Source organism: Microcaecilia unicolor, chromosome 4 (genome assembly GCF_901765095.1).
Source record: "Microcaecilia unicolor chromosome 4, aMicUni1.1, whole genome shotgun sequence".
Classification (NCBI taxonomy): Eukaryota; Metazoa; Chordata; class Amphibia; order Gymnophiona; family Siphonopidae; genus Microcaecilia; species Microcaecilia unicolor.
In genome coordinates this window covers 143,410,474-143,434,712 of record NC_044034.1, presented here as the reverse complement: position 1 = coordinate 143,434,712, position 24,239 = coordinate 143,410,474, and the positions used below count along the sequence as shown (strand labels likewise).

Here is a 24,239-nt window from a genome sequence, read left to right as displayed (position 1 = left end):
ATTTATATGTAGAAACTACAGGAAAAAAAACATATATAAATTTTTCCAGTTAACTCATTTCCAGTTCAAGTTTACGTACACTTCTGTGAGTATGCCAACATTCAAAATGGCAGATACATAACCTGGTATCAACAAGTGAGCCAAATGTTTGAAGAAAATGAATATCACTGGCACGTACAGCCTTGGATTATTCTTATTCAAATTTAAATCAGTATTTGTTTAAATACAAATAATGCAGAGTGCTTTTTATTTTTTAGCCCCTGCACCTTGGAACAATCTTCCTTTGGATATTCGTTGGTAATTGTCCCTTCCAAAATTTAAGATAGCAATTAAAAGACTTGGCTGTTCAGGCAGGCCCCTTGGTCATTGATTAAAGTAAAGTTCTGGTGACTTCTGTTTCTTCCTTCTTATTACACCCCCATTGTCTTTTCCTTGGTTTGTTTGGTATATTTGTACTGCCGTTCCTTCCCCGCCTGTCCTATACGATATTGGAGTTCCTTTTCCTGTCGTTTAATGGCTTTTTTCTTATTTGTATGTGAACTGTTTAATTCTATATGTCAGTTGAAGCTGTATAGTAAATATAAATAAAGAATAATATATTTGGGGTGCTATTTGGGGCCGATTCGAATTGAATACGAATATTCGGTATAACCCTAGCAGTAATAGCAGCTTACTTGCAGAAGAAAAGGACTGATAGTGTTCCCCTACTTTGATGACTTGTCTGCAACAGGGAGGTTAGAATAGCAATGTCAGCGCTCACTCATTTTAAACCCTATGCAGACCTTGCAATTCTTAGGAGTTTAGATTCACATTTCTGTGTTCAGCCTTTTTACCCCAAGGTTGGGCACAAATTATCTATAACATTCTCAACTCATTGCAAAAGAAAAGGACTACCATGGCAAGTTTTCTTTGATTCCTGGGCCACAATACATGCCGTTCCATTTGCAAAATTGTACATGCACCCACTTCAATTGTTCCTCAGAGCACTAGATCACCAAAATAGTCGTCATCCACAATATACAAATGTCCACATTATCCTTCATTAGTTGTCAGATGATTCAAATCTCCTTTGCAGCAGGGATTTATGAACTGCAACATGTTTGCTTGTTCAGTTTTTTAACATCATACCTAAACTACATGCTCCAGCAAGGTCTCTTCCCTGAGGAACATGGCAGCATCCTACTCACCCCAATACCGAAAGATACAAAGAAAATATCGAACGATATCACCAGTTACCGCCCAGTTGCTTCCATCCCACTAGTAGTCAAATTAATGGAGAGCATGGTGACCAAACAGCTCACCGATTACATGGACAAATTCTCTTTGCTACATGAATCACAATCAGGATTCCGCTCGTCCCGTAGTACTGAAACTGTACTAGTCACTCTCCTGGCCAAATTCAAACATGGAATAGCCTCAAGAAAAAACATACTTCTCCTCCAGTTCGACATGTTGAGCACCTTTGATATGGTAAACCACAATATACTTCTAGGTCTTCTAGACCACTTCAGGATTGGTGGAAATATACTTAGTTGGATCAAGAGTTTCCTAACTACAAGAACATACCAAGTAAAATCAAATACAAACATATCACAGCCCTGGAAACCGGATTGCGGTGTACCTCAAGGATCACCATTGTCACCAATACTCTTCAATATAATGATGATCCCATTGGCCAAGTCCTTATCCAGCCAAGGCCTCCACCCATTTATCTATGCAGATGATGTCACAATCTACATCCCTTTCAGACACAATCTATCAGAAATTACCAATAATATCAAATGCAGTTTGAATACCATGAACTCTTGGGGTAATTCATTCCAACTGAAATAGAACATGGAAAAAACACATTGCCTTATCCTCTCATCCCAACACAATAATTACAAACCCACAATCTTAAACACCCCTGACCACACCTTCCCTATTTCAGATAGCCTCAAAACTTTAGGTGTTACAATTGACCGTAAATTCCAATATAAAGAAAATGTTTTAATCAATGTGGAAACTGAAACGTATCAAACCTTTCTTCCCAAGGGAAACATTCCATAACGTTATACAATCAATGGTGCTAAGCCATACAGATTACAGCAATGGAATCTATGCGGGATGTAAAGAACAACTTACAAACAAACTCCAAACAGCCCAAAAGACAGCAGTCAGGCTGATACTTGGCAAAACACGATTCCAAAGTGCTAAACCCCTCCGAGAAAAGCTGCATTGGCTCCCTATTAAAGAACGTATCAACTTCAAAATCTGCACCTTGGTCCACAAGATTATCTACGGTGTAGTCCCAGGATACATGACTGACCTGATTGATCTTCCAACCAGAAACAGAACCGATTCTTTACGAACTTACCTGAATCTCCACTACCCAAACTGCAAAGGACTCAAATACAAAACAACCTATTCGTCCAACTACTCCTACATAAGCACACGACTATGGAACGCACTGGCTAAAGCTGTCAAAACAATTCACGTCCATCTAAACTTCTGGAAATCACTAAAGACCCACCTGTTCGGAAAGGCATACCCTACCGACCCAACATAGATGCCTCGATTCTGCAACACTGCAAATCCAAAGATTGTATTGGACACTATTTTCCCCTCCCTATCTTTGACCCTTAAGTGCCTAATCTACCTACCTTATTCGACCCCAACATCTAATTGTATTTGTTCCTCTACCGATCCTGGTGATTGCCTCTTGGTACTATGTAAGCCACATTGAGCCTGCAAATGGGTGGGAAAATGTGGGATACAAATGTAACAAATAATAATATACCGCCTTTCAAGCAAGCAATTAGACCGGTCAACAGAAACTCTACAGGGTGGTCTCTCAGTTGTCCTCCTCTGGTCTTCCCTTCATCTCAGCTGATGATTTCACTAGACACTTTCTTCAAAAAATTGTCCCCCTCTGTTCTTCGCTCCCTCATTCACCCCCTCCCCCTGTCCTCTTCTCAATCTGTCCCTTTATCCTCACCCCATTCGGCCCTGACTGTCCCTCCTCTGAGTCCTCATGTTTGGTCCAGATTTAACCTCCCCTCTTTTACCTCTTTTGAAAGATATTTCTCTTCCTCCCGTAAGACTACTTGTTCACTTGACACTATCCACTCTCATTGGATCAATCTTGGCTGCAGTGGCTTTCTTCCTTTAGCTTTTACTATGATCACTAATGGTCTGTCAACAGGTACCATTCCTCCCTTTTGCAAGAACGCTGTCGTCAAACCTGTTCTGGAAAAGCCTTCACTCAGTGCCTCCCTTCTTTCTAACTACAGACCTATTTCTAACCTTCCTTTTCTGTCCAGCTAACAGAGAAGATAGTCCTTGTCCCAGCATATTGAATCCTCCCACCCTTTCCAATCTGGCTTTCGTACCGGTCACTCCACAGAAACTGTTATTCTATTTCTTAATGACCTTCACTCAGCTGTTGATCACAGCCTATCTATCATTCTTGTTTCTTACTGCTGCTTTTGATCTTGTTAACAACTTCTTAGTATTTACATGACCTTGTTCTGTTATGGTTTTCTTACATTTGGTATGAGATTTTTTTTTCCTTTGCGGATGACATGTTTTTGTTACTACCTATTGATAAAGATATTTTCTCTATCTTACCTAATATCACATCATGCTCAGAAAGATGTGAAAATTAAGCACTACTCACAACTTTAAAATGAACACAGACATGATGAAATTATTATGGCTTAGTCAAGTTGACACACTTCCTTTTATTAGAATAACATTGACCAACAGCTTGTCTCTTGATATTAATTAATTTATTTATTTGTTACATTTGTACCCCACATTTTCCCACCTATTAGTAGGCTCAATCTGGCTTACATAGTGCCGTGGGGCGAAAGCCTCCTCCGGTGAAGAAACAAATATAGAGTGATGTTATTTTAAATGAAATAGATATGTACAGACACATTATGGAAACATAGAGAGGAAAGTTATATTGAAAAAGATTTGAAAGTATTAGGAGTTTTCTTGGATACCACTCTATCATTGGTCCCACAAGTTAATTCAGTGGCAAAATCAGTCTTCTTCAAATTTTATTTGTTGAGATCTATTCAATCTGTTTTTTAGGTAGAACACTTTGCAGTATTGGTAGAGTCCCCGATTCTGTCCCATTGTATTGTTTTGCTTTGTCTACCTTGCTGTCCCGTTTACAGGTTCTACAGAATATCACAGCCAGATTGATTTTCAGTAAAATAAATAAATATCACACGATTCCTTGCCTGGTTCAATTGCATTGGCTTCCAGTAAAGGCCAGAGTATATGTTTAAGCTGGCTTGTCTGGTCTGTAATAAATATATATATAATATTTGATGGCTATAGTCCTGACTGCTTAGTAAGATTGTTTGCTTTTGCATCTGCTTCATTTTTTTCTCTAGATCAGGAATGATCCATCTTCCCTTTGTTAGTTGATGTTAAATATAAGTTGCCGTTAAGGCTGTTCATTTAATGTGTTTTAATGTGATTGCCCCATGTAAGCCACATTGAGCCTGCCATGAGTGGGAAAGTGCGGGGTACAAATGTAACAAAAATAAAAAAATAAAATAAAATTAATCGCATTAAAATATTTGACTTGCACTAATAATTTTAACTTGATTAATCGTACAATGCTGCTGTCGCCTACCACTGCCCCCTTCTCCCCAGTGCTCCCGCAGCTTGTTCTCTCCTACCCGCCGTACACTGGCAGCCTTTTCTGTCCCTCCACCCCGCTCTCTGGCATCTCATCGCACCCACCCATCACCCTCCGAACTTGCTTTGTACACACAGCAGCATTAAGCGCACGCTCCTCTATTCCTCTCTCTAACCGGAGCCCTCCCTCTCTAGCCTTCTCTGATGAAACTTTCTGTTTGCTGCTGCAGGAGTCAAACGCTAGAGAGAAGAGAGGAGATGGTGCTCATGGAGGGGAGGGAATGAGAGACAGAAGGAGAGAGGAGATGGTGCCCATGGGGGAAGGGATAGAAACAAAACGGATATAAGGAGGAAGAAAAATGGCAGAAAGCTGAATGTGAAAGATGTTATAGGGGAAGAAGAGAGGAGGAGAGAGCAGCCCTATAAATAGAGTTCAGAGCACAGACAGAGGAACAGAACCAAAGACAGGGAATTAGATGATTAGAAAAATAAAATCACTAGGCAAGAAAAGTAAGAAAAATGATTTTATTTTCAGTTTAGTAACTGAAGTACAATATGTCAGTTTTGTATGCGATTAACCATACGGTTAATCTTGTGATTAAACCTTTGAATCGGTGAACAGCCCAATGGCAATAGAACTTTCTTTTCCTTATCAAGCAGTTAAGTTTTGGTGTTCCTTACCTGTTTCTCTTAGAATATCAGCAACATATTTAAGCTTTCATAAACATTTGAAAACTTGTTTGTTTCAGAAATTCTATAGTTTTATTTTATTCATTTTTCATTTTTTTCATTTATTAGTTTGTATCCTGCTTTGATCCGCTAGTTTGGAGTTGGCGGGTTATAAGTATCACATCACAATCACAGTCTTCTTCTATCTCATCTTTCCTCAGCTAGTATCCCTGGTACTGGCCTTGATTGCTTCACCTCTTTTCTTGACAACTGTTCTTTTAGCTATTTCACAGTTTGATTCTTGCTCTTGCTTTTTTCCCCTTCGTTGCAGTGTCCCACAGGGTTCCTTACTCTCCTCAACACTCTTCAACATTTCCTAGCTCCTCTAGCTACTTTATTTCAGTCTTTTTCTTTTAGATTCTACATCTATGCAGATGATTCTTTTGGTCTCCCACCACCCCTCTTCTAATCCTGATCTCGCTCTCCTCCAGTCCTGTTTGTCAGCCATTTCCTCTTGGCTGACTTCTAATCGCCTTGTTCTGAATCCCACCAAATCTGTTGACATCTGGATCTCAGGTAACTCCCCTCCTCACACTGTGGTCTTTTTCCTGTCTGACATCCCTCTCACTCCTGTTGATTCTCTCAAATACTTTGGAGTTCTCTTTGATCCTCATCTTTCTTTTGCCTCCCAGATTTCTCACATCTTGAAGTCCTGTTTCTTCTTCCTTTATTGGATTCATTCTATTTATAGCTTCTTGGATGATACCTCCTATACGACTCTCCTCTCCTCTTTTTTCCTTTCTCATCTCAACTGTTGTAATGTGTCTTTTGCTGGTCTTTCTAAAGTCTCTCTTTCCCATCTATAGACATTTCAAAACACTGCTATCCCTTATTTATGCTCACCAGTCAGATTGGGCTTTCTCCCTTCTCGCACACTACTTTGGCTTCCTATTAATTATTGTATCCACTTTAAGCTTCTTATCTTGGCTTTCAAGGTGCTTCATGGCAATTCCCCCTCTTATCTTTGTACTCTTATCTCCCCCTGCATCCCCTCATGGTCGCTTCGTTCCCTCTCTGCTTCACATTTTACTATCCCCTCTGTTCATCTCTCATGTTTGGAATCTACTTGTCTTTCTGCTTTCTTTTACCTCGTCCTTCCTCTGTGGAATACCCTTCCATTAGCCCTTCATTCCGAGCAGTCTATTCTTCGCTTTAAATCATTGCCGAAGACCCATTTCTTCACCTTAGCCTTCCCTTTTGCTACTTCCTCTGATGGCCCTGGACCAGAATTGCTGCCTACTTGATTTTTCTCTACTTTTCTTTTCATTTTTCTTTTGATTTGTGTTCTTTTTTTTAGTTTTTCTGTCTCTATCTTTTCTACCAGTCTTTCTTTCCTATCAAATTTTATAGTTCTTTTCCGTTTCATTTTAATTATATTGTACACTTTTGTGATATGCCTGTAAAGGGTGGTATATCTAATTTTAAACAAACTAAACTTTACAAACTAATGATGAAATAGTTGGAAAAGAACAACAATATATAGATAGGACAGAGAAATGATAAAGGAGAGGATAAAAAAAAGGATGGGGATATACCTGTTTCATCTCCTTACTCAAGGCCTGTGGACGGTGGTGCAGAGAAACATATTAATCACTTGGAGCTAATATTATCTATCACACTCCGAAAGCCTTCCAGTTGTGGCTCACCAACAAGATTTTGTTGATATAAACCGTCAACCAAGTAGTATGACCTATATCATAAGCGGGGAGGCACAGGATTGCTGACCGTATAGATCAGGGCATATCGAATATGAACATTTGTGCTATGCAACAACTGTGTAATTTGAGTGGTCAACTTGCCAGGGAGCAAAACTTTGTTTTCTTCTCCATTTGCTAAGTGTCCTTATAGTTAATATAAGACAATATTCACATCCAGAATTATGATAATACGTTTGTGTATGTAATTTGTTTTTATATTTGTTGTGACATGGTGACAGTGCATACACCACAATCTCATTTAAATTCAGTGAGTCAGAAAAGCTATGGGTCATAATTTTATTTTAATTGCATTTTAGAATATTCAAACAAAGATCATCTTTGAACAGAAATTCAGAAATATAACAATTTTAAAAAGGGGGGGGGGAGGGGTTGTACTTTACCCTATATACAGGAAAATAATATAACTCAAAAAGTCCACATTTGGCAGGTGGGAGCAAGGTTCACACAGCATAGGAAACTGACAAACTGTAAAGGAAAATTGGAGTAGTATTAACCTCTATTAATATTAACCTGACTTACAATGAGACTCCCTTTCTTCCATGGGTCATAATTTTGAAAAGATGTTAATTGCTTAAGAAAATCATTGACTTGCTAATGTGGGTATTTCAGGTAGTATGCCAATAATTTGTTAGTCATGCATTTCTAAATTTGGATCAAAACATTCTTTGCTTTCACTGGTTTTTCATGATTAAAACTGAGATGCCAAACATCTTAAGTATGCTTAAAAATGAAGCTTTTTTTTAGATTAATTTCCAGGCGTTTTGTGCAACAGGAAGATGAAATGTCCATTCATTTGAAGTTTCATTCCTAGAAAAGAATTTGATTGCTGTGACATGACGAATAATTAAAAAGAACCGAGAATTTAATTTGTTGAATGTTGCCATTAAAGAGTAGAGAATTCCAAGTTTGATGGCAAATTTAATACAATTTGCTTAAAATAACTGGTTCATATCCTATTCTTGGCTAGAAAAGGTGATTTTCCCATTCAACCTCAGGTTTTTTTTTTTAATTTTCTAAAAACAATAGCACTATGAGAAGCCTGCTGTACAATCAGTGGATACAAATGCAGATGTGCTGTCATATTCTAATACTAACAAAGGTTCTGTACTGACATTTAAACTGTTCTAACTCATAGTACTAATGCTGCTCTAGAAGGAAGAGCTAAGATCCTGTAATAAGAAGATGACAGATTTTGCTCTTTGTTGCTCTCTAATGTCACTGTAACCCCAGCAATCCTATAATTTGTTAATAAATTAAAATTTGTACTTGCCACAGCAGTATGAATTATCCAGAAGTGTTCTGTGTTAAAATGTATACCCAGGGAAAGGCTGGCTCAGACATCTTTATAAGCTCTTTTATGCAGACCAACATCAGAAGGAGTCAAATATTTTGAAAGTACATGTATAAGGGCCAGGGTTCTGCTTAGCATACCATCCTAGAGGAGACTTTCAGAAATTACAGTATCCTATATAATAAAAAGCACCTCCAACGTTCTGAAGCTGACTGCGTGGCACTTAAACCTTGAGCCATACGTGCTGTCCATCTGATGAATTGACGTCGGTACTTCCTGGTACGTCACCAGCGACACCAACCACAAGAAAGCAACACGCCCCAAACAGCGTGCCCGAATGTCAACGACAAACAACCGCCATGAAGAACAGCGCCGGTAAAGCACAGAAAACAACCTCGATGACACACTAGAAAACAGCCCCCCCCCCCCCCCACCCGGTGCTCTGCCACTGGACCACGTCCCCCGGCAACAGACACCCTCATCCGACTTCGGACACCCGCCCTCTACTCTCATACTTCGGACCTCCCCGACAGACTCCCTCCCGAATCGGCGTTAAATTCATCCATACTCTCCGCCCTTCCATCACGACACCCCTCCGGACGTAGAGGGCCCCACCCTCTCCCCCTGCGCTCAAGGGTCGTCGTCCCTCCGTAACACCCTACCTCACACTTACAGGCACCCTCCATCGAGAGCATTGCGGCGAATGACAGCAGCAGTCCAAAGCGTCCCAAGTCTACACGTAACGACGATGATGAAGATGAATCCCCCCTTCCCCCCACAAAAAACACACACAGACCCACCTCCAAAACCCCAGTAAAACCCTCTAAGTTCAAAAAAACACTTCCTCCAACTTTGACAGCACAACACACAAAAAAAAAAGAGCCAGCAACAACACGGACACAACCCATCCACCCCTCAAACGCTGACCCCACTCCAACCAACCTCACATTTCACCCACCCACGGACACCCCCCCTGTCATTGACAGACACAAACACACACACACATAATACATCCCCCCCCCACCCCCCCCCCAAAAAAAAAAAAAACACCCACCTCCAAGACCACTGCAAAACCCTCTAAGTTCAAAAACAATTCCTCCTACTTTGACAAAACAACACACTCACAAAAAAAAAAAGGAGCCAGCAACAACACAGACACAGCCCACTCCACCCCTCAACAAACGCTGACCCACCCTCACATTTCACCCCCCCCCCCCCCCCCATCATTGACAGACACAAATACACACACAAAATACCACAGAAACACACACATTCCACTGCAAACACCCTGCAACAATAACCTCCCTCAAAGCCACACACCACTTCATCCCACTTTGCCAGCACGGCACATCCCCCAACCCCCCCCCCCCAAACCAACATTTAACACAAAACTATCAGAAAAACACTCACCCCGACCTCCAAATACACCCCACCCTCAGTCACTTACACACACACACACACAACTTGACCCTGTGATACAAACACACACAATGTAGCTCCGTGACACGCATGATCTTTCACACACCCCCTCCCCCCCAAAACCACAGAAGATGCACAAGGATAGATGCACACTCAGTCTCTCCCTCTCTCACTCTATATCATCCCTGCAACAATAACAACCCTCAAAGCCACACACCACTTCATCCCACTTTGCCAGCAAGGGGCATCACCCAACCCCCCCCCCCCCCCCCCCCCCCCCCACACAGCACCAACATTTAACAAAAAAACACACTAATACAAGCCATCAACATCACGGCCAACCCACCACCCCCAAAAACCAACAAACGCGGAACCCCCTCCAAGCCCAATGCCACACCCTGTCACAGCAGCTTCCACAACCCACCCTCCCTTACCAGCCATTGTGAGACATACACACAAAAACACAGACACTAGCAACCAACCTCCCAGTCCACCCCACCCTCTCTCACTTTCACACACACACACAAACACTCTCTGTGAAACACACAGACACACTCTTTGTGTCACACACACAGTGAAGCAGAGTTAAAGATCACAAAACACACCCCCTCCCCAACATACCCACCCCCAGGCCCACCAAAATAACAAGACACCTGCAACTCTAAGACAAAAACAATAAAACACAACAGCCAACCACTCCATGTTCACCAGACGTCCCCCCACCCTCAACATTGTTACACGATACTCCCCCACGCACTCCACCTTTGCCCCACCCTCTTTCACTTACCCACACACACACACACACAATCTATCTTTCAGACACATTTCTGTCTCTCACACACACCACCACCGCCCCCGACAACCCCCCCCCCCCCAAAAAAAAAACCCACTCACAAACTGATGGACACTCACTCCCCCACCACACAATCACAGTTCACCACCCCTGCCCCCTATTCCCCCCCCCCCCCACACACTACAGTCTGAGACACAAACACAACATCACACAAACACAGAAACTCACACCCAACCTCCCACTCAACACGACCCTCTCTCACTTTCACAAACACACAAACTATCACTGTGACACACAGCCACACTCTCTGTGTCACACACACAGCTAAAAAATGAAATTGCACATAACACAAAAATGTCAATTATTCATTACCAACACAACACAATTATACTAAAAATCCCTTTCAAAACATTCATTGCAGAAAACAAATACCTTGCTAGCGCCCGTTTCATTGCTCTCAGAAACGGGCTTTTTTTACTTGTTTTATAATACATTATTATTTATTGCATTTGTATCCCACCCTATCCCACCTATTTGCAGGCTCAAAGTGGCTTACATAGTATTATTAACATGGTTTTTCCAGTGTATCAAGTATTGTTAGTATTGTGTAGAGATTAATTAAGGGAAGAAAGAGAAGGAAGGGATTTATTAGGGTATTTATAGAAGGTGGGCTTTCATAACTGAATGGGTCGGTGAAGTGGATTAGTGGGGCTGTAGGTTCTCATTGTAGGCTTTGTTGAAGAAATATGTCTTCAAAGATGTGCGAAAGGTAGTTGTTTCGTCGATTGTTTTCAGTTCTGCGGGAAATTCATTCCATAACTGCGTGCTCATGTAAGAGAAGGTGGTGGCATGCATCCGCTTGTATTTTAGTCCTTTACAGCTGGGGAAGTGTAGGTTGAGAAATTTGCGAGATGATCTTGTGGCGTTTCTGGGAGGTAGGTTCACGAGGTTTAGCATGTAGGTTGGGGCGTCTGCGTGAATGATTTTGTGTACAATCATGCAGATCTTGAATGCAATGCGTTCCTTAAGTGGGAGCCAGTGAAGTTTCTCTCTTAAGGGTTTTGCACTTTCATATTTAGTTTTTCCATATATGAGTCTGGCGGCCGTATTCTGGGCAGTCTGGAGTTTTTTAATAGTCTGTTCTTTGCAGCCAGCGTACAGTGCGTTGCAGTAGCCAGATGACTTATTACCATTGACTGTACCAAGATACGGAAGATGTATCTCGGGAAGAAAGGTTTTACTCTGAGTTTCCACATGGCGTAGAACATCTTTTTCGTAGTATTTTTCACGTGGGCATCCAGAGTGAGGTTTCAATCAATGGTGACTCCAAGAATTTTCAAGTTTTGTGAGACAGGAAGAGAACAGTATGGTGTGGTTATGGTGGAGAAGTTTTTTGTGTTATATTGTGAGGTGAGTACAAGACATTGTGTTTTTTCTGCATTTAGTTTTAGTTGGAATGGAATGGAAGGGAAAGGAAAGGAAGAAGAACTACAGCTCTGGATAGGATAGAAAGTAAGATAGCTTAAGGCTCCATGAGGCATCAGTCAGGAAACAGACTTCTAAATAAAAATGTTTTTAGTCCCGATTTCATTTGTCCAGGGAATGTTCCAAGCATAAATTTGGTACAAGGGCATTCCAGAAGGATGGGCTGACTATACTAAAAGATTTTGATCTTACAAAATCAACAAATATGTCGAAAAGACGGGACTATAAGACTATTAGGGAGAATCGAAAAGCTCTACATGGTACATAGGGGATTAAAAGATGAACAGATAAAGAGCAGTGTCATCAGAATCATCTATCTCAGATGTGCTTGCTGCAGCAGTGGAGCAATGCAGATATTCATATAGTTAAATCATCATCATTAAGGAATTGAGTACTTTCAATCTATCTCAATGCCTTCAGTTGAGAGTAGGTGTCTGGAGGGATACATCCTCAATTCTTGCTTGCTGGTCATTTTTCCACCCCTAGGCCTGAGCATAACACCTATGCCAGTGGATGTGGGATCCAAACCATGTTCTCATAACTGCAGTGGACATTCCTGGGTCTGAGTAAGAGGGCCAGTCCAATGTGTACATCACCAGATGCCAGTGCTGCATAAAGTGCTAACTACTGCTATGTATCATGTCTCAAACATTACTAGTTGAATGCCTCACGATATGCATACACAAAAGACAGTCCCTGCACTGTGAAGCTCACAATCTATTCAAGCAGACAAATAAGAGAATTAGAGAGTTTCACTTATTTTGGGAGTGATTAAACACAACGTGGATATAAACAGCAGGTTAAGTTTAAAAACAGCATCAAGAAAGTGGGCTTTTAACCTGGATTTGAATAGGGCCAGAGAGGGAGCATAACATGCCAACAAGTTCAAGATATAAGGTGCAGCAAACTGGAAGAAAGATTGGCGTTGGCAGTGAAGGAGGAGACAGATAAGAGTGAGTTAAACAATATGTGAAGTTCCCCAAGAAGGAGAGAAATGAGAAATATTGAGAAGATGCAGAATGAATGCAGTAAGAGAAGTTTATGCTGAATGTAGAAACAGAGCGCCAATGAAACGACATCATAAAATAGGTTCTCCGAGGACAAGCAGGCTGCTGGTTCTCACATGTGGGTCGACGTCAGCCCAGGAATCGGCAATTTGCAAACAAAATATTTAAAAAAAGTTTTGCCAGAGTACTGGCGCGCGTGGAGCGCGCACTGATTTCCCACCCATCGCACAAACGCGTTCCCTAGTTTCTTTATTTTTGCCCCTTTTAAAATTTCCTTTGTTTTCGAGCCGTGCGGTCGGGTTGTTCCTTTCTTTTTGTGCACTTTTTTCTTCTAACAGGCACGATCACGTCTTTTGATTTCGCCGAAGCCGTTTTTCCTTCCATGTCATCAAAGACACTAGGCGGCTTCAAACGTTGTACTCAGTGCAACCGGACCATCTCAGGTACCGATACCCACGCCTGGTGTATCCAGTTCCTTGGGCCCGACCATAGCCCAGCCACTTGTAGTCTGTGTCTTCGTATGAAGAAACAGACCCAAGCGTCTCGAGAACCCCAACAAAAAAAGCTTTTTGGGGCTCGGTCCGGTCCTTTGACATCGACATCTGTACCAAGGTCGGCAGCGTCGACATCGACTTCGAGGAAAGCATCATCAGGAGCAGAGGTAATAGCTGCTGAACGACCTATTCACGCTGGGAGCAGTGAGGCATCGAGTGGGTCTCCACCTGCCTCGAGGCCTCCTGTTATGCAGGCCCCGAGGAGGCGTGAGCATTCCACGTCCTCGGTACCGAGGAGTCTCGATGACGGGCATCATTCTCCTTCGGCACATGGTGCCGGGAGCTTCGGGACATCGAGGGAATCAGCACCCGAGAAGCGTCGGTGCCAAGAGGATCGCTCCCCCTCTATTCAGGAAATGCCAATGCGTCAGTCTTCTGGCAGCCCGGTACCTGCTCCCGAGCCTCGACAGAGTCTGCCTCCGGCTCCTTTACCGACCCGCAGCCTTTGTCCAGCGGCTCTCGACGAGCGCATCAGGGCCCTGCTTCCAGAGCTTCTGGAAGGATTGCTGCGCCGGTCTGGTTCGGTGTCGGGGATGCTTGCGCCTTCTGCTGCAGCGGCATCTGGCCCTTCGCCTGTGGTGAGATTCCCAACTTCGGTGCCGCCTGCGGCATCGGTGTCGGCTGCCACCCAGGTCGACTCCCCTTCGACATCGGTAGAGGAAGCTTCGCCGGAGTCCAGGCAGGCGTCGACTTCTCGGCACCGCCATCGAGGATGTCATTCCTCGGCGTCAAGGCAGACTCTATCTCGGACTGCTCTGAGGGATGTCTTGTCCGATACTGAAGATGAGCGTTCGTGGGAGGAAGAGGAGGATCCCAGGTACTTTTCTTCTGATGAGTCCTATGGGATTCCCTCTGAACCTTCCCTCCACTAGAAAGGAGACTTTCTCCACCGGAGAATCTATCCTTTACCTCCTTTGTGCGGGAAATGGCTGCGGCTATTCCCTTCCCTCTGGAGGTTGAGGATGAGCCCAGGGCTGAGATGCTTGAGGTCCTGGATTATCCTTTTCCACCTTGAGAGGCTGCAACGGCTCCTTTGCATAATGTACAGAAGGAAGTCCTTATGCGAAACTGGTCGTTCCCTCTGTCTAATCCTGTGATCCCGAAAAAGACTGAATCCCAATATTGGATCCACCGGGAACCTGGGTTGATGAGGTCTCAGCTAGCTCACAATTCCATGGTGGTGGACTCCGCTCTCAAAAGAGCCAAGAGCACTAGGGACTATGCCTTGGCGCCCCCAGGCAGAGAATCTAAGAGAATCTAGAACCTTAGACTCTTTTGGGAGGAAGGCGTATCAGGTCGCTATGCTCGCTGCCAAAATCCAGACATACCAGCTCTTCACGAGCATCCACTTGCGGAACTCGATGAGGCAACTGTCTAGCATGGTTGATGCACTCCCTCCGGAGCAGGCCAAGCCTTTTCGCCAGGTGGTCTGGCAGCAGAAGGAGTATTGAAAATTCCTGGCCAGGGGTACGTTCAACACTTTTGATGTAGCATCCAGGATCGCTGCCCAAGGTATAGTGATGCGCAGACTCTCATGGCTGTATGTCTCTGACCTGGATCATTCGGTCCAGCAGCGGATAGCGGATGTTCCTTGCCGGGGGGATAACCTTTTTTGTGAGAAAGTAGAGGATCTAGTTGACCAGCTCAAGAAGCACAATGATGCTATGGATTCTCTCTCCCGCCGGGCGTCTTCTGCTGCTACCTCCTCATCTAGAAGGTTTTTTTGAAGGGAAGAGGAGTGCTCCCTATTCCTGTGCTAGGCGTAGGTACACTCCTGCTTCTCGGCAGCCTGCCCAGGTTCAGTCCCGGTGCGCTCGTTCTCGTCAACAGCATGCACCTAACGCCACTACAGATCCCCAGAAAAAGCAAGGGGCAGGTTTTTGACTGGCTCCAGTTCAGCATAGCCTCAGTAAATGTGTCTGTACCGGACCACTTGCCGGTTGGGGGGAGGTTAATGTTTTTTCACCAAAGGTGGCCTCTTATGACCTCCGACTGGTGGGTTCTTCAAATTGTCCGGTTAGGGTACACCCTCAATCTGGACTGCAAGCCTCCAAATTGCCCACCGGGAGCTCAGTCCTACAGCTCCCAGCACAAGCAGGTACTTGCAGAGGAACTCTTCACCCTTCTACAGGCCCAAGCGGTCAAACCCGTTCCACCAGGGGAAGAAGGGCTGGGATTCTATTCCAGGTACTTCCTTGTGCAAAAGAAAACAGGGGGGATGCGTCCCATCCTAGACCTAAGGGCCCTGAACAAATTCCTTGTCCGAGAAAAGTTCAGGATGGTTTCCCTAGGCACCCTTCTTCCTATGATTCAGGAAAACGATGGGCTATGCTCTCTTGACTTAAAGGATGCTTACACACACATCTTGATACTTCCAGCTCACAGGAAATATCTTCGATTTTGGCTGGGAACACAGCACTTTCAGTACCGTGTACTGCCTTTTGGCCTGGCGTCTGCGCCCAGAGTGTTTACCAAATGCCTAGCTGTAGTCACAGCGTCTCTACACAGACTGGGAGTGCATGTGTTTCCTTATCTCGATGATTGGCTGGTGAAGTGCACCTCGAAGGAAGGTGCTCTGGAGTCCATGTGAATGACTATTTGGGTGCTAGGGCTACTGGGGTTCGTCATAAATTATCCCAAGTCCCATCTCACCCCAGTCCAAAAATTGGAATTCATTGGAACTCTGTTGAACACTCAGACAGCTCGAGCTTATCTTCCCGAGGCAAGGGCGGACAACCTTCTGTCCCTGGTGTCCATGGTTCAAGCGTCTCAGCAGGTCACGGCTTGGCAGATGTTGAGACTTCTGGGGCAATTGGCCTCCACAGTTCATGTCACGCCCATGGCACGTCTACATATGAGATCAGCTCAATTGACCCTAGCTTCCCAGTGGTTTCAATCTGCGGGGGAATCTAGAGGATGTAATCCAACTGTCCACCAGCTTTCGGAATTCTCTTCAGTGGTGGATGATTCGATCCAATTTGACCATGGAACGACCATTCCAAGTTCCTCAGCCACAAAAAGTGCTGACGACGGATGCATCTCTCCTGGGGTGGGGAGCTTATGTAGATGGGCTCCATACTCAGGGAAGCCTGGTCCTTTCAGGAAAGAAGTCTGCAGATCAACCTCCTGGAATTAAGAGCGATCTGGAACGCTCTAAAGGCTTTCAGAGATCGGCTGTTCTATCAAGTAATCTTAATTCAGACAGACAATCAGGTTGCCATGTTTTACACCAACAAGCAGGGGGGCACCGGATGTCGCCCTCTGTGTCAGGAAGCCGTCCAGATGTGGCTCTGGGCTTGCCGTCATGGCATGTTTCTCCAAGCCACTTATCTGGTAGGCGTAAACAGCACTCTAGCCGACAGGTTGAACAGGATAATGCAACCTCACGAGTGGTCACTGAACATGGGCGTAGTCCGCAAGATCCTCAGAGCGTGGTGCACCCCCTCGGTGGATCTTTTTGCCACTCGGATCAATCACAGAGTCCCTCAGTTCTGTTCCAGACTTCAGGCCTAAGACAGACTAATGTCAGATGCCTTTCTCCTACATTGGGCGATAGGCCTTCTGTATGCATATCCTCCCATACCTCTAGTACGGAAGACTTTGCTGAAAGTCAAGCAAGATTGCAGAACCATGATCCTGATTGCACCCTTCTGGCCGCGTCAGATTTGGTTCCCTCTTCTTCTGGAGTTGTCCTCCGAAGAACCGTGGAGATTGGACTGTTTTCCAACCCTCATCACTCGGAACGAGGGGTCGCTTCTACATCCCAACCTCCAGTCTCTGGCTCTCAAGGCCTGGATGTTGAGAGCTTAGAATTCGCCTCCTTGGTCCTTTCAGAGTGTGTCTCCCGAGTCTTGCTTGCTTCTAGAAAAGATTCCACGAAGAAGTGTTATTCTTTCAAATGGAGGAGATTTGCTGTCTGGTGTGACAGCAAGGCCCTAGATCCTCTTTCATGTCCTACACGGACCCTGCTTGAATACCTTCTACAAATCAGAGTCTGGCCTCAAAACCAACTCAGTAAGGGTTCATCTTAGTGTGATTAGTGCCTATCATCGCTGTGTAGAGGGTAAGCCTATCTCTGGACAGCCTTTAGTTGTTTGCTTCATGAGAGGTTTGCTTTTGTCAAAGTCCCCTGTCAAACCTCAACCAGTGTCATGGGATCTCAACGTCGTTCTCACTCAGCTGATGAAAGCTCCTTTTGAGCCACTGAATTCCTGCCATCTGAAGTACTTGATCTGGAAGGTCGTTTTCTTGGTGGTAGTTACTTCAGCTCGTAGGGTCAGTGAGCTTCAGGCCTTAGTAGTACATGCACCTTATATCAAATTTCATCACAACAGAGTAGTCCTCCGCATGCACCCTAAGTTCCTGCCAAAGGTGTTGTCAGAGTTCCATCTGAACCAGTCGATTGTCTTGCCAACATTCTTTCCCCGTCCTAATACCCGCCCCGTCCTAATACCCTCCCTGGCGAAAGCAGTTTGCACACCTTGGACTGCAAAAGAGCATTGGCCTTTTATGTGGAGCGGACAAAGCCCTTTAGACAGTCCGCCCAGTTGTTTGTTTCTTTTGATCCCAACAGGAGGGGAGTCGCCATCGGAAAACACACAATCTCCAGTTGGCTAGCAGATTGCATTTCCTTCACTTACGCCCAAGCTGGGCTGACTTTGTAGGGCCATGTCACGGCTCACAATGTCAGAGCCATGGCTACGTCAGTGGCTCACTTGAAGTCAGCCTCTATTGAGGAGATTTGCAAGGCTGCAACGTGGTCATCAGTCCACACATTCACATCTCACTACTGCTTTCAGCAGGATACCCGACGTGACAGTCAGTTTGGGCAGTCGGTGCTGCAGAATCTGTTCGGGGTTTAGAATCCAACTCCACCCCCTAGACCCATTTTTCTTCTGTTCCAGGCTGCACTCTCAGTTAGTTGTTTATGGTTTCAGGTCAGTCTATGTTATGTCCTCGCCGTTGCGAGGCCCAATTGACCAATGTTCATTGTTTTGAGTGAGCCTGATTGCTAGGGATACCCCACATGTGAGAACAAGCAGCTTGCTTGTCCTCGGAGAAAGCGAAGATACATACCTGTAGCAGGTATTCTCTGAGGACAGCAGGCTGATTGTTCTCACAAACCCGCCCACGATGGGCAGGAAATCGGTCCGTGCATGTGCGGTGCACGCTGCACGCACGCCAGAAGACTCTGGCTAAACTTATTTTAAATTTTGCTTGCAAAATGCCGATTCCTGGGCCGATGCGGACGTCGACCCACATGTGAGAACAATCAGCCTGCTGTCCTCGGAGAATACCTGCTACAGGTATGTATCTTCGCTTTATTTGAGTGTAGCAAGACTGGTGGGAGATAAGTTGTGCAGCAGAATGTTGAATGGATTGAAGTGGAGAGAGATGGTTCGGTGGGAGCCCTGTAAGGATCAGGTTGATGAGAATGTGGATAAAAGGTCTAGTACTGTACTCAGAAAGGAAGAGACATGTTTTGGTGATATTATGCAGAAAGAAACAACAGGGTTGATATTCTGCCAGTAGTACTGAGCAATTTTTTAGCACTATTGACGTTATTCCTAGATATTCAGTGCCAGGCCGTATCCAGTGCTGGCATTCAATATCCGAGTTTATGCAGTTAAGTGCAGTGTTCTACACTTAACCACATAAGTGACACCGGATAAAGATAGGACCGACTTTTGTGTGGTCTGATTTAACTGCTAAATTAAGGCAGTTAAGTACTGTCTCTGCCAGCAGACTGCCCACAAAATAGCCGGCTTTAAGTTTAGCCGTCTATGATATTTAGTGGTTCTAACCAGTTAAGTGCCAGTGAATATCAGTGGATAGTCCAAAAAAGTGATTTAACCAGCCATTAGCTGTTTCTGGTTTATTTTTATTTTTGTTACATTTGTACCCCGCACTTTCCCACTCATGGCAGGCTCAATGCGGCTTACATGGGGCAATGGAGGGTTAAGTGACTTGCCCAGAGTCACAAGGAGCTGCCTGTGCCTGAAGTGGGAATCAAACTCAGTTCCTCAGTTCCCCAGGACCAAAGTCCACCACCCTAACCACTAGGCCACTCATCACTTTGAATATTGACCCCAAAGAGAAAGAGGGAAGATTTCCTTTAGTATTTCAACAGTCTTAACTTTGGAAAATTTTTAAATTGCTGCCGAAGATGACATTCTATTTCTGCTTTTCAAAAACTCACTCATTTGATTCCTTGACTATTCTCACTTCTTTCTTTAATCTCCCAATAAGCCATGTAAGTCATTGCAGCTTTAGTATAATGTAATATTTTTGAAATGTGCTAACTGAATAAATTAAGTTAGAGGCAGAAAATACAATCTGATTTGCAATTTTACTTCTTTTTTATATAGGAAACAAGTCCAGGTTTTGTTAGGACGATTTAGCCAAGCAGAAGCCTTGTTGGTGTCAGCTGGGGTAAGACCAGAATCTCTGGATGGGGTTCTGTTGGATGCAGGATGCTCATCCATGCAGCTTGATATTCCTGAGCGTGGCTTTTCCCTGCAAAAGGATGGTCCCCTGGATATGAGGATGGATGGTGACAGGTGAATATTGATAAAGCATTCCTTCTCACAAAAAGGAATCAATTTCTCAACAGGATGAGTTGAATTTCCTTTTTAGACTGTAGAATTTCCATCCTACGCCCACATGCAGCTCTGTGCATACATAATAAATCAGCTTGTTTTGTCGTGAAGCCCAGCATTTCAGCATTTTATAAGTTTGCATTTCTTAGATTTATAAACAGTCCATAAAGAGTGTGGTTTTCCTGTACAAATCCTATTCCTGATGTAATATAGGATACAGACTTATAAAAACATTTTCCATCCATACAGAGTAGTATGGCTTAGATGTCAGACTTCATCCTTCCCTGTTAAAACTAGAGCATTGCATGATTCCAGAAAATTGACTTTTAGACCATTTTGTTTCATCCTTTTCTAAGGAGTCCTTTTACTAAAGCTTCATGCCCGGTAAGTGCCAAGAAACCCACTTTATATGTATGGGCTTCTTAGCATTTAGTGTCCACTAATTCCATTTATGTGTGCTAAGGGCCCCGAAGTGTTTAAGAAATAAGATAATTTACCCCAAGTCATCATCATGAGCAGCATTTTGGCAAGACTGGAATTTTGCATGAGTTTCAGAAGCGAAGCCAAAAAAAACCCCCAATGTAATTACTTTGATAGCAGCAGTCACCTAATTGAGGGGCCCTTTTACAAAGGTTCGTGAGGGCTAACACGTGGGTAGCGCGCACCCAATTGACACTACTGCTGGGGTAGTGTTTGCGCCCGACAGTAATTCCGAGTTTGGTGCCTGCCGAATCCTGCGGTAGAAAATAATTTTCTATTTTCTACCACGGGTGCATTGCTGGCAGTACTACTACTACTACTACTATTTAGCATTTCTATAGCGCTACAAGGCATATGCAGCACTGCACAAACATAGACGAAAGACAGTCCCTGCTCAAAGAGCTTACAATCTAATAGACAAAAAATAAATAAAGTAAGCAAATCAAATCAATTAATGTGAACGGGAGGGAAGAGAGGAGGGTAGGTGGAGGCGAGTGGTTACAAGTGGTTACTAGTCAAAAGCAATGTTAAAGAGGTGGGCTTTCAGTCTAGATTTAAAGGTGGCCAAGGATGGGGCAAGACGTAGGGGCTCAGGAAGTTTATTCCAGGCGTAGGGTGCAGCGAGACAGAAGGCGCGAAGTCTGGAGTTGGCAGTAGTGGAGAAGGGAACAGATAAGAAGGATTTATCCATGGAGCGGAGTGCACGGGAAGGGGTGTAGGGAAGGACGAGTGTGGAGAGATACTGGGGCGCAGCAGAGTGAATACATTTATAGGTCAGTAGAAGAAGTTTGAACAGGATGCGAAAATGGATAGGGAGCCAGTGAAGGGTCTTGAGGAGAGGGGTAGTATGAGTAAAGCGACCCTGACGGAAGATGAGACGGGCAGCAGAGTTTTGAACCGACTGGAGAGGGGAGAGGTGACTAAGTGGGAGGCCAGCAAGAAGCAGATTGCAGTAGTCTAAACGAGAGGTGACAAGGGTGGCGCGTACGGCATGGTTACCAAGTGGATAGTGCGTGAGCCCTTACCCTCTAGGTCAGTGGGTGGCGGTAAGGTCTCAGGCTGTAAATAGGCGTGCTCTAGTTTTAATATTAGCGCAGACCCATTTTCCGGCCCATTAGAAGATAGCCTTTTTCCCTGCCATGGTAAAAAATGGCCCAGCGCACCCTAAAAGACGTGCCCCACTACCACAGGTTATGTTTTACTGTGTCTTTGTAAAAGGACCCCTAAATGAACAGATTGTAATAACAAATTGGGTTTGAGAGGGGCAGTACTGAATAAAAGTTGTAACTGATGGAGCAGTATATGGATTTTGAAGATGATAGTGGAGAAGGTTTGAGTATGTTGTATTTCTAGAACAACTGATTGCTGAAGGAAAATATTTTCAAGCAAACTATCCTGCACGGTAACGGTGACACAGCCCATCCACTTTGAATGGGCTGTGTCGGCATTACTAAGCGGGTTTGTAAAAGGGGGGGGGGGGGTATATGTTTAACTCGAGAAAACAGGATATCAAAGACAGTGGTATTATAAAGCACAATAAGAATTTTCTTCATCTGCCATATTGTAGTATTCTTTTGCAGGATGCTATTAAAATAGATTACATATTTTTGTATGCTGTTCTTTGATATAGAATAGATTTGAATCCTCTTTTCACGTTATCAAATTTACACAATTAGAAGGATGTGGAGCCAGTTTGATTGCATAATTGAAGAAACATCATAATATAAGGAAATATTTTCTTCTTAGCATAATATTAACAAGTACCAGTTTCATGAAATTGTTTGTGCTGTTATTGTTTCAGTGGATATATATTCTAATAGGGATCTTGGTCGTGGGTAGGCACAAAGTTATCATTATGCATGAGCAGTATACATGACACTATGTGAGAAAAACCGAGAAAGTTTCCTCAGACAAGACTTAGAGGACTAAAAAAAAAAAAAGAAAATCTGCATTTTATTATGTGTTTAAGGACAATACATGACGTTCATTGTCAATTACTGTTAAATATAATATATGAAGTTTCTTTTTTCTTAGCTAATGTTGAAAAAAGTTCTGAAGCAATAAAAAGATTTTATGGGTAGAAGCTATTTTCTTTTTCAAAGACTGCTGTTGGTTGTTTTAAAACCTCAGAGACACTCACATGCAGTGTGTTTGGCTTTATATCTCAGTTCTATGAAGCTTCACCTCTTGTCAATGAAAATTGACGTCAGTGAACTAATTGGCTGTCCTTGTGCGTAGGTACCCTGGTATGCCCACTGCTGCTGATGTTGTGAACGCTTTAGATCAACAGGCGCTTGCGTCCATCCTGAAGACATACGGGGAGGAGAAGCACGCCAAGAAAATAGCTTCAGCCCTCGTTCAGGCACGCAGTGTCTACCCCATCACCAGAACTCAGCAGCTTGCTAGCATTATTGCAGGTACACTCATTAATTCTGAACAATGTCTGAGAGGGAAAAATATTAATCCCTGAAGTCCCAGAGGGATTTATTTGTACTTCAAATCATGCACGATCTAATCCTGTTCTGATGTCAGCTTTTTGTTGGTGTGTTAGCTTCCCATTTTTGTGCCATAATTTGCTGATTAATTTAATAATGAATTTCACAGAAAATGACTGATCATTTTTACCTGCCAAGCTGAAACATGGAATCACAAAAAGAAATTCTTGATACATTACTACAGGTTTTAATCAGTTCCATATCCGTGATTTATTTACTTATCTGACACAGTTATAAACCACCCAGTGGAGTATCTATTACTGAAATGCAATGCAGCTAGTGATTAATTCCTGTATTTGAAGTAGCCAGATAACCAGGTGTAAGTTAGATATAGGATATTTCAGTAGATTTGTAATGCTAACAAGATTGTCTAGAAGATCTTCTTTCACCTTTGTCAGTGTTCACAATCATAACTGTAAATCTGCCTAGAGGTACTTTGTCATAGTTTCTGTTTCAGTACAATACTTTCACTGTTTTAACAAAAATGTTTTCCATACATAGATTAGTGCTTGTTCAACATGGCAAAAAAAGAGAGATCATTTTGGTTCTAGCAGAACCAATGACACAGAAGCAGTGGGGTTTAGAGTGCAACCAACTTTCTAAAGGATTACAGTATCATTAGTGAATTACATAACTATCAAGCAGTGCATTGACTGGCTGTTAAAATCATAGTAGGAGAGGAGTTGAGAACCTGAGTCAAAACAAGTACCCTAAACTTGGTCTGACACATCAACAGTGAGTATGTTGTAGTCCGCTCTGCAGTTAGCTGTCCACTTGCTAAATGGTATTCTCATTCCTGGGTTAGTGACTATGAAATGCTGATTTTGACTGCACAAGATTTAGCTTTGAGAGTGAATTGGAAGTCAAGACATAAAGATGCAAGGATCAACCGTCGGAGTGAGCACCCAAGAAAAATGTCTAGGTGTCATTGTAGACAGTATGCTTAAATCTTCTGCCCAGTGTGCAGTGGCAGCCAAAAAAGCAAACAATGCTAGGAATTATTAGGAAATGGATGGGAAATAAGTCCAAGA

The 24,239-nt window shown here is 43.5% G+C and overlaps 1 protein-coding gene across 1 annotated transcript in view; it reads left to right on the top strand.

The window, feature by feature from the left end:
* Positions 1 to 24,239, top strand: part of METTL15 (methyltransferase like 15) — a 277,974-nt gene that overhangs the window by 225,720 nt on the left and 28,015 nt on the right. Inside the window, exons 4-5 of the mRNA XM_030200687.1 lie at positions 20,003 to 20,194; positions 22,952 to 23,130. Of these exons, the coding sequence (XP_030056547.1) occupies positions 20,003 to 20,194; positions 22,952 to 23,130 (371 nt within the window). The remainder of the gene's footprint in view (positions 1 to 20,002; positions 20,195 to 22,951; positions 23,131 to 24,239) is intronic.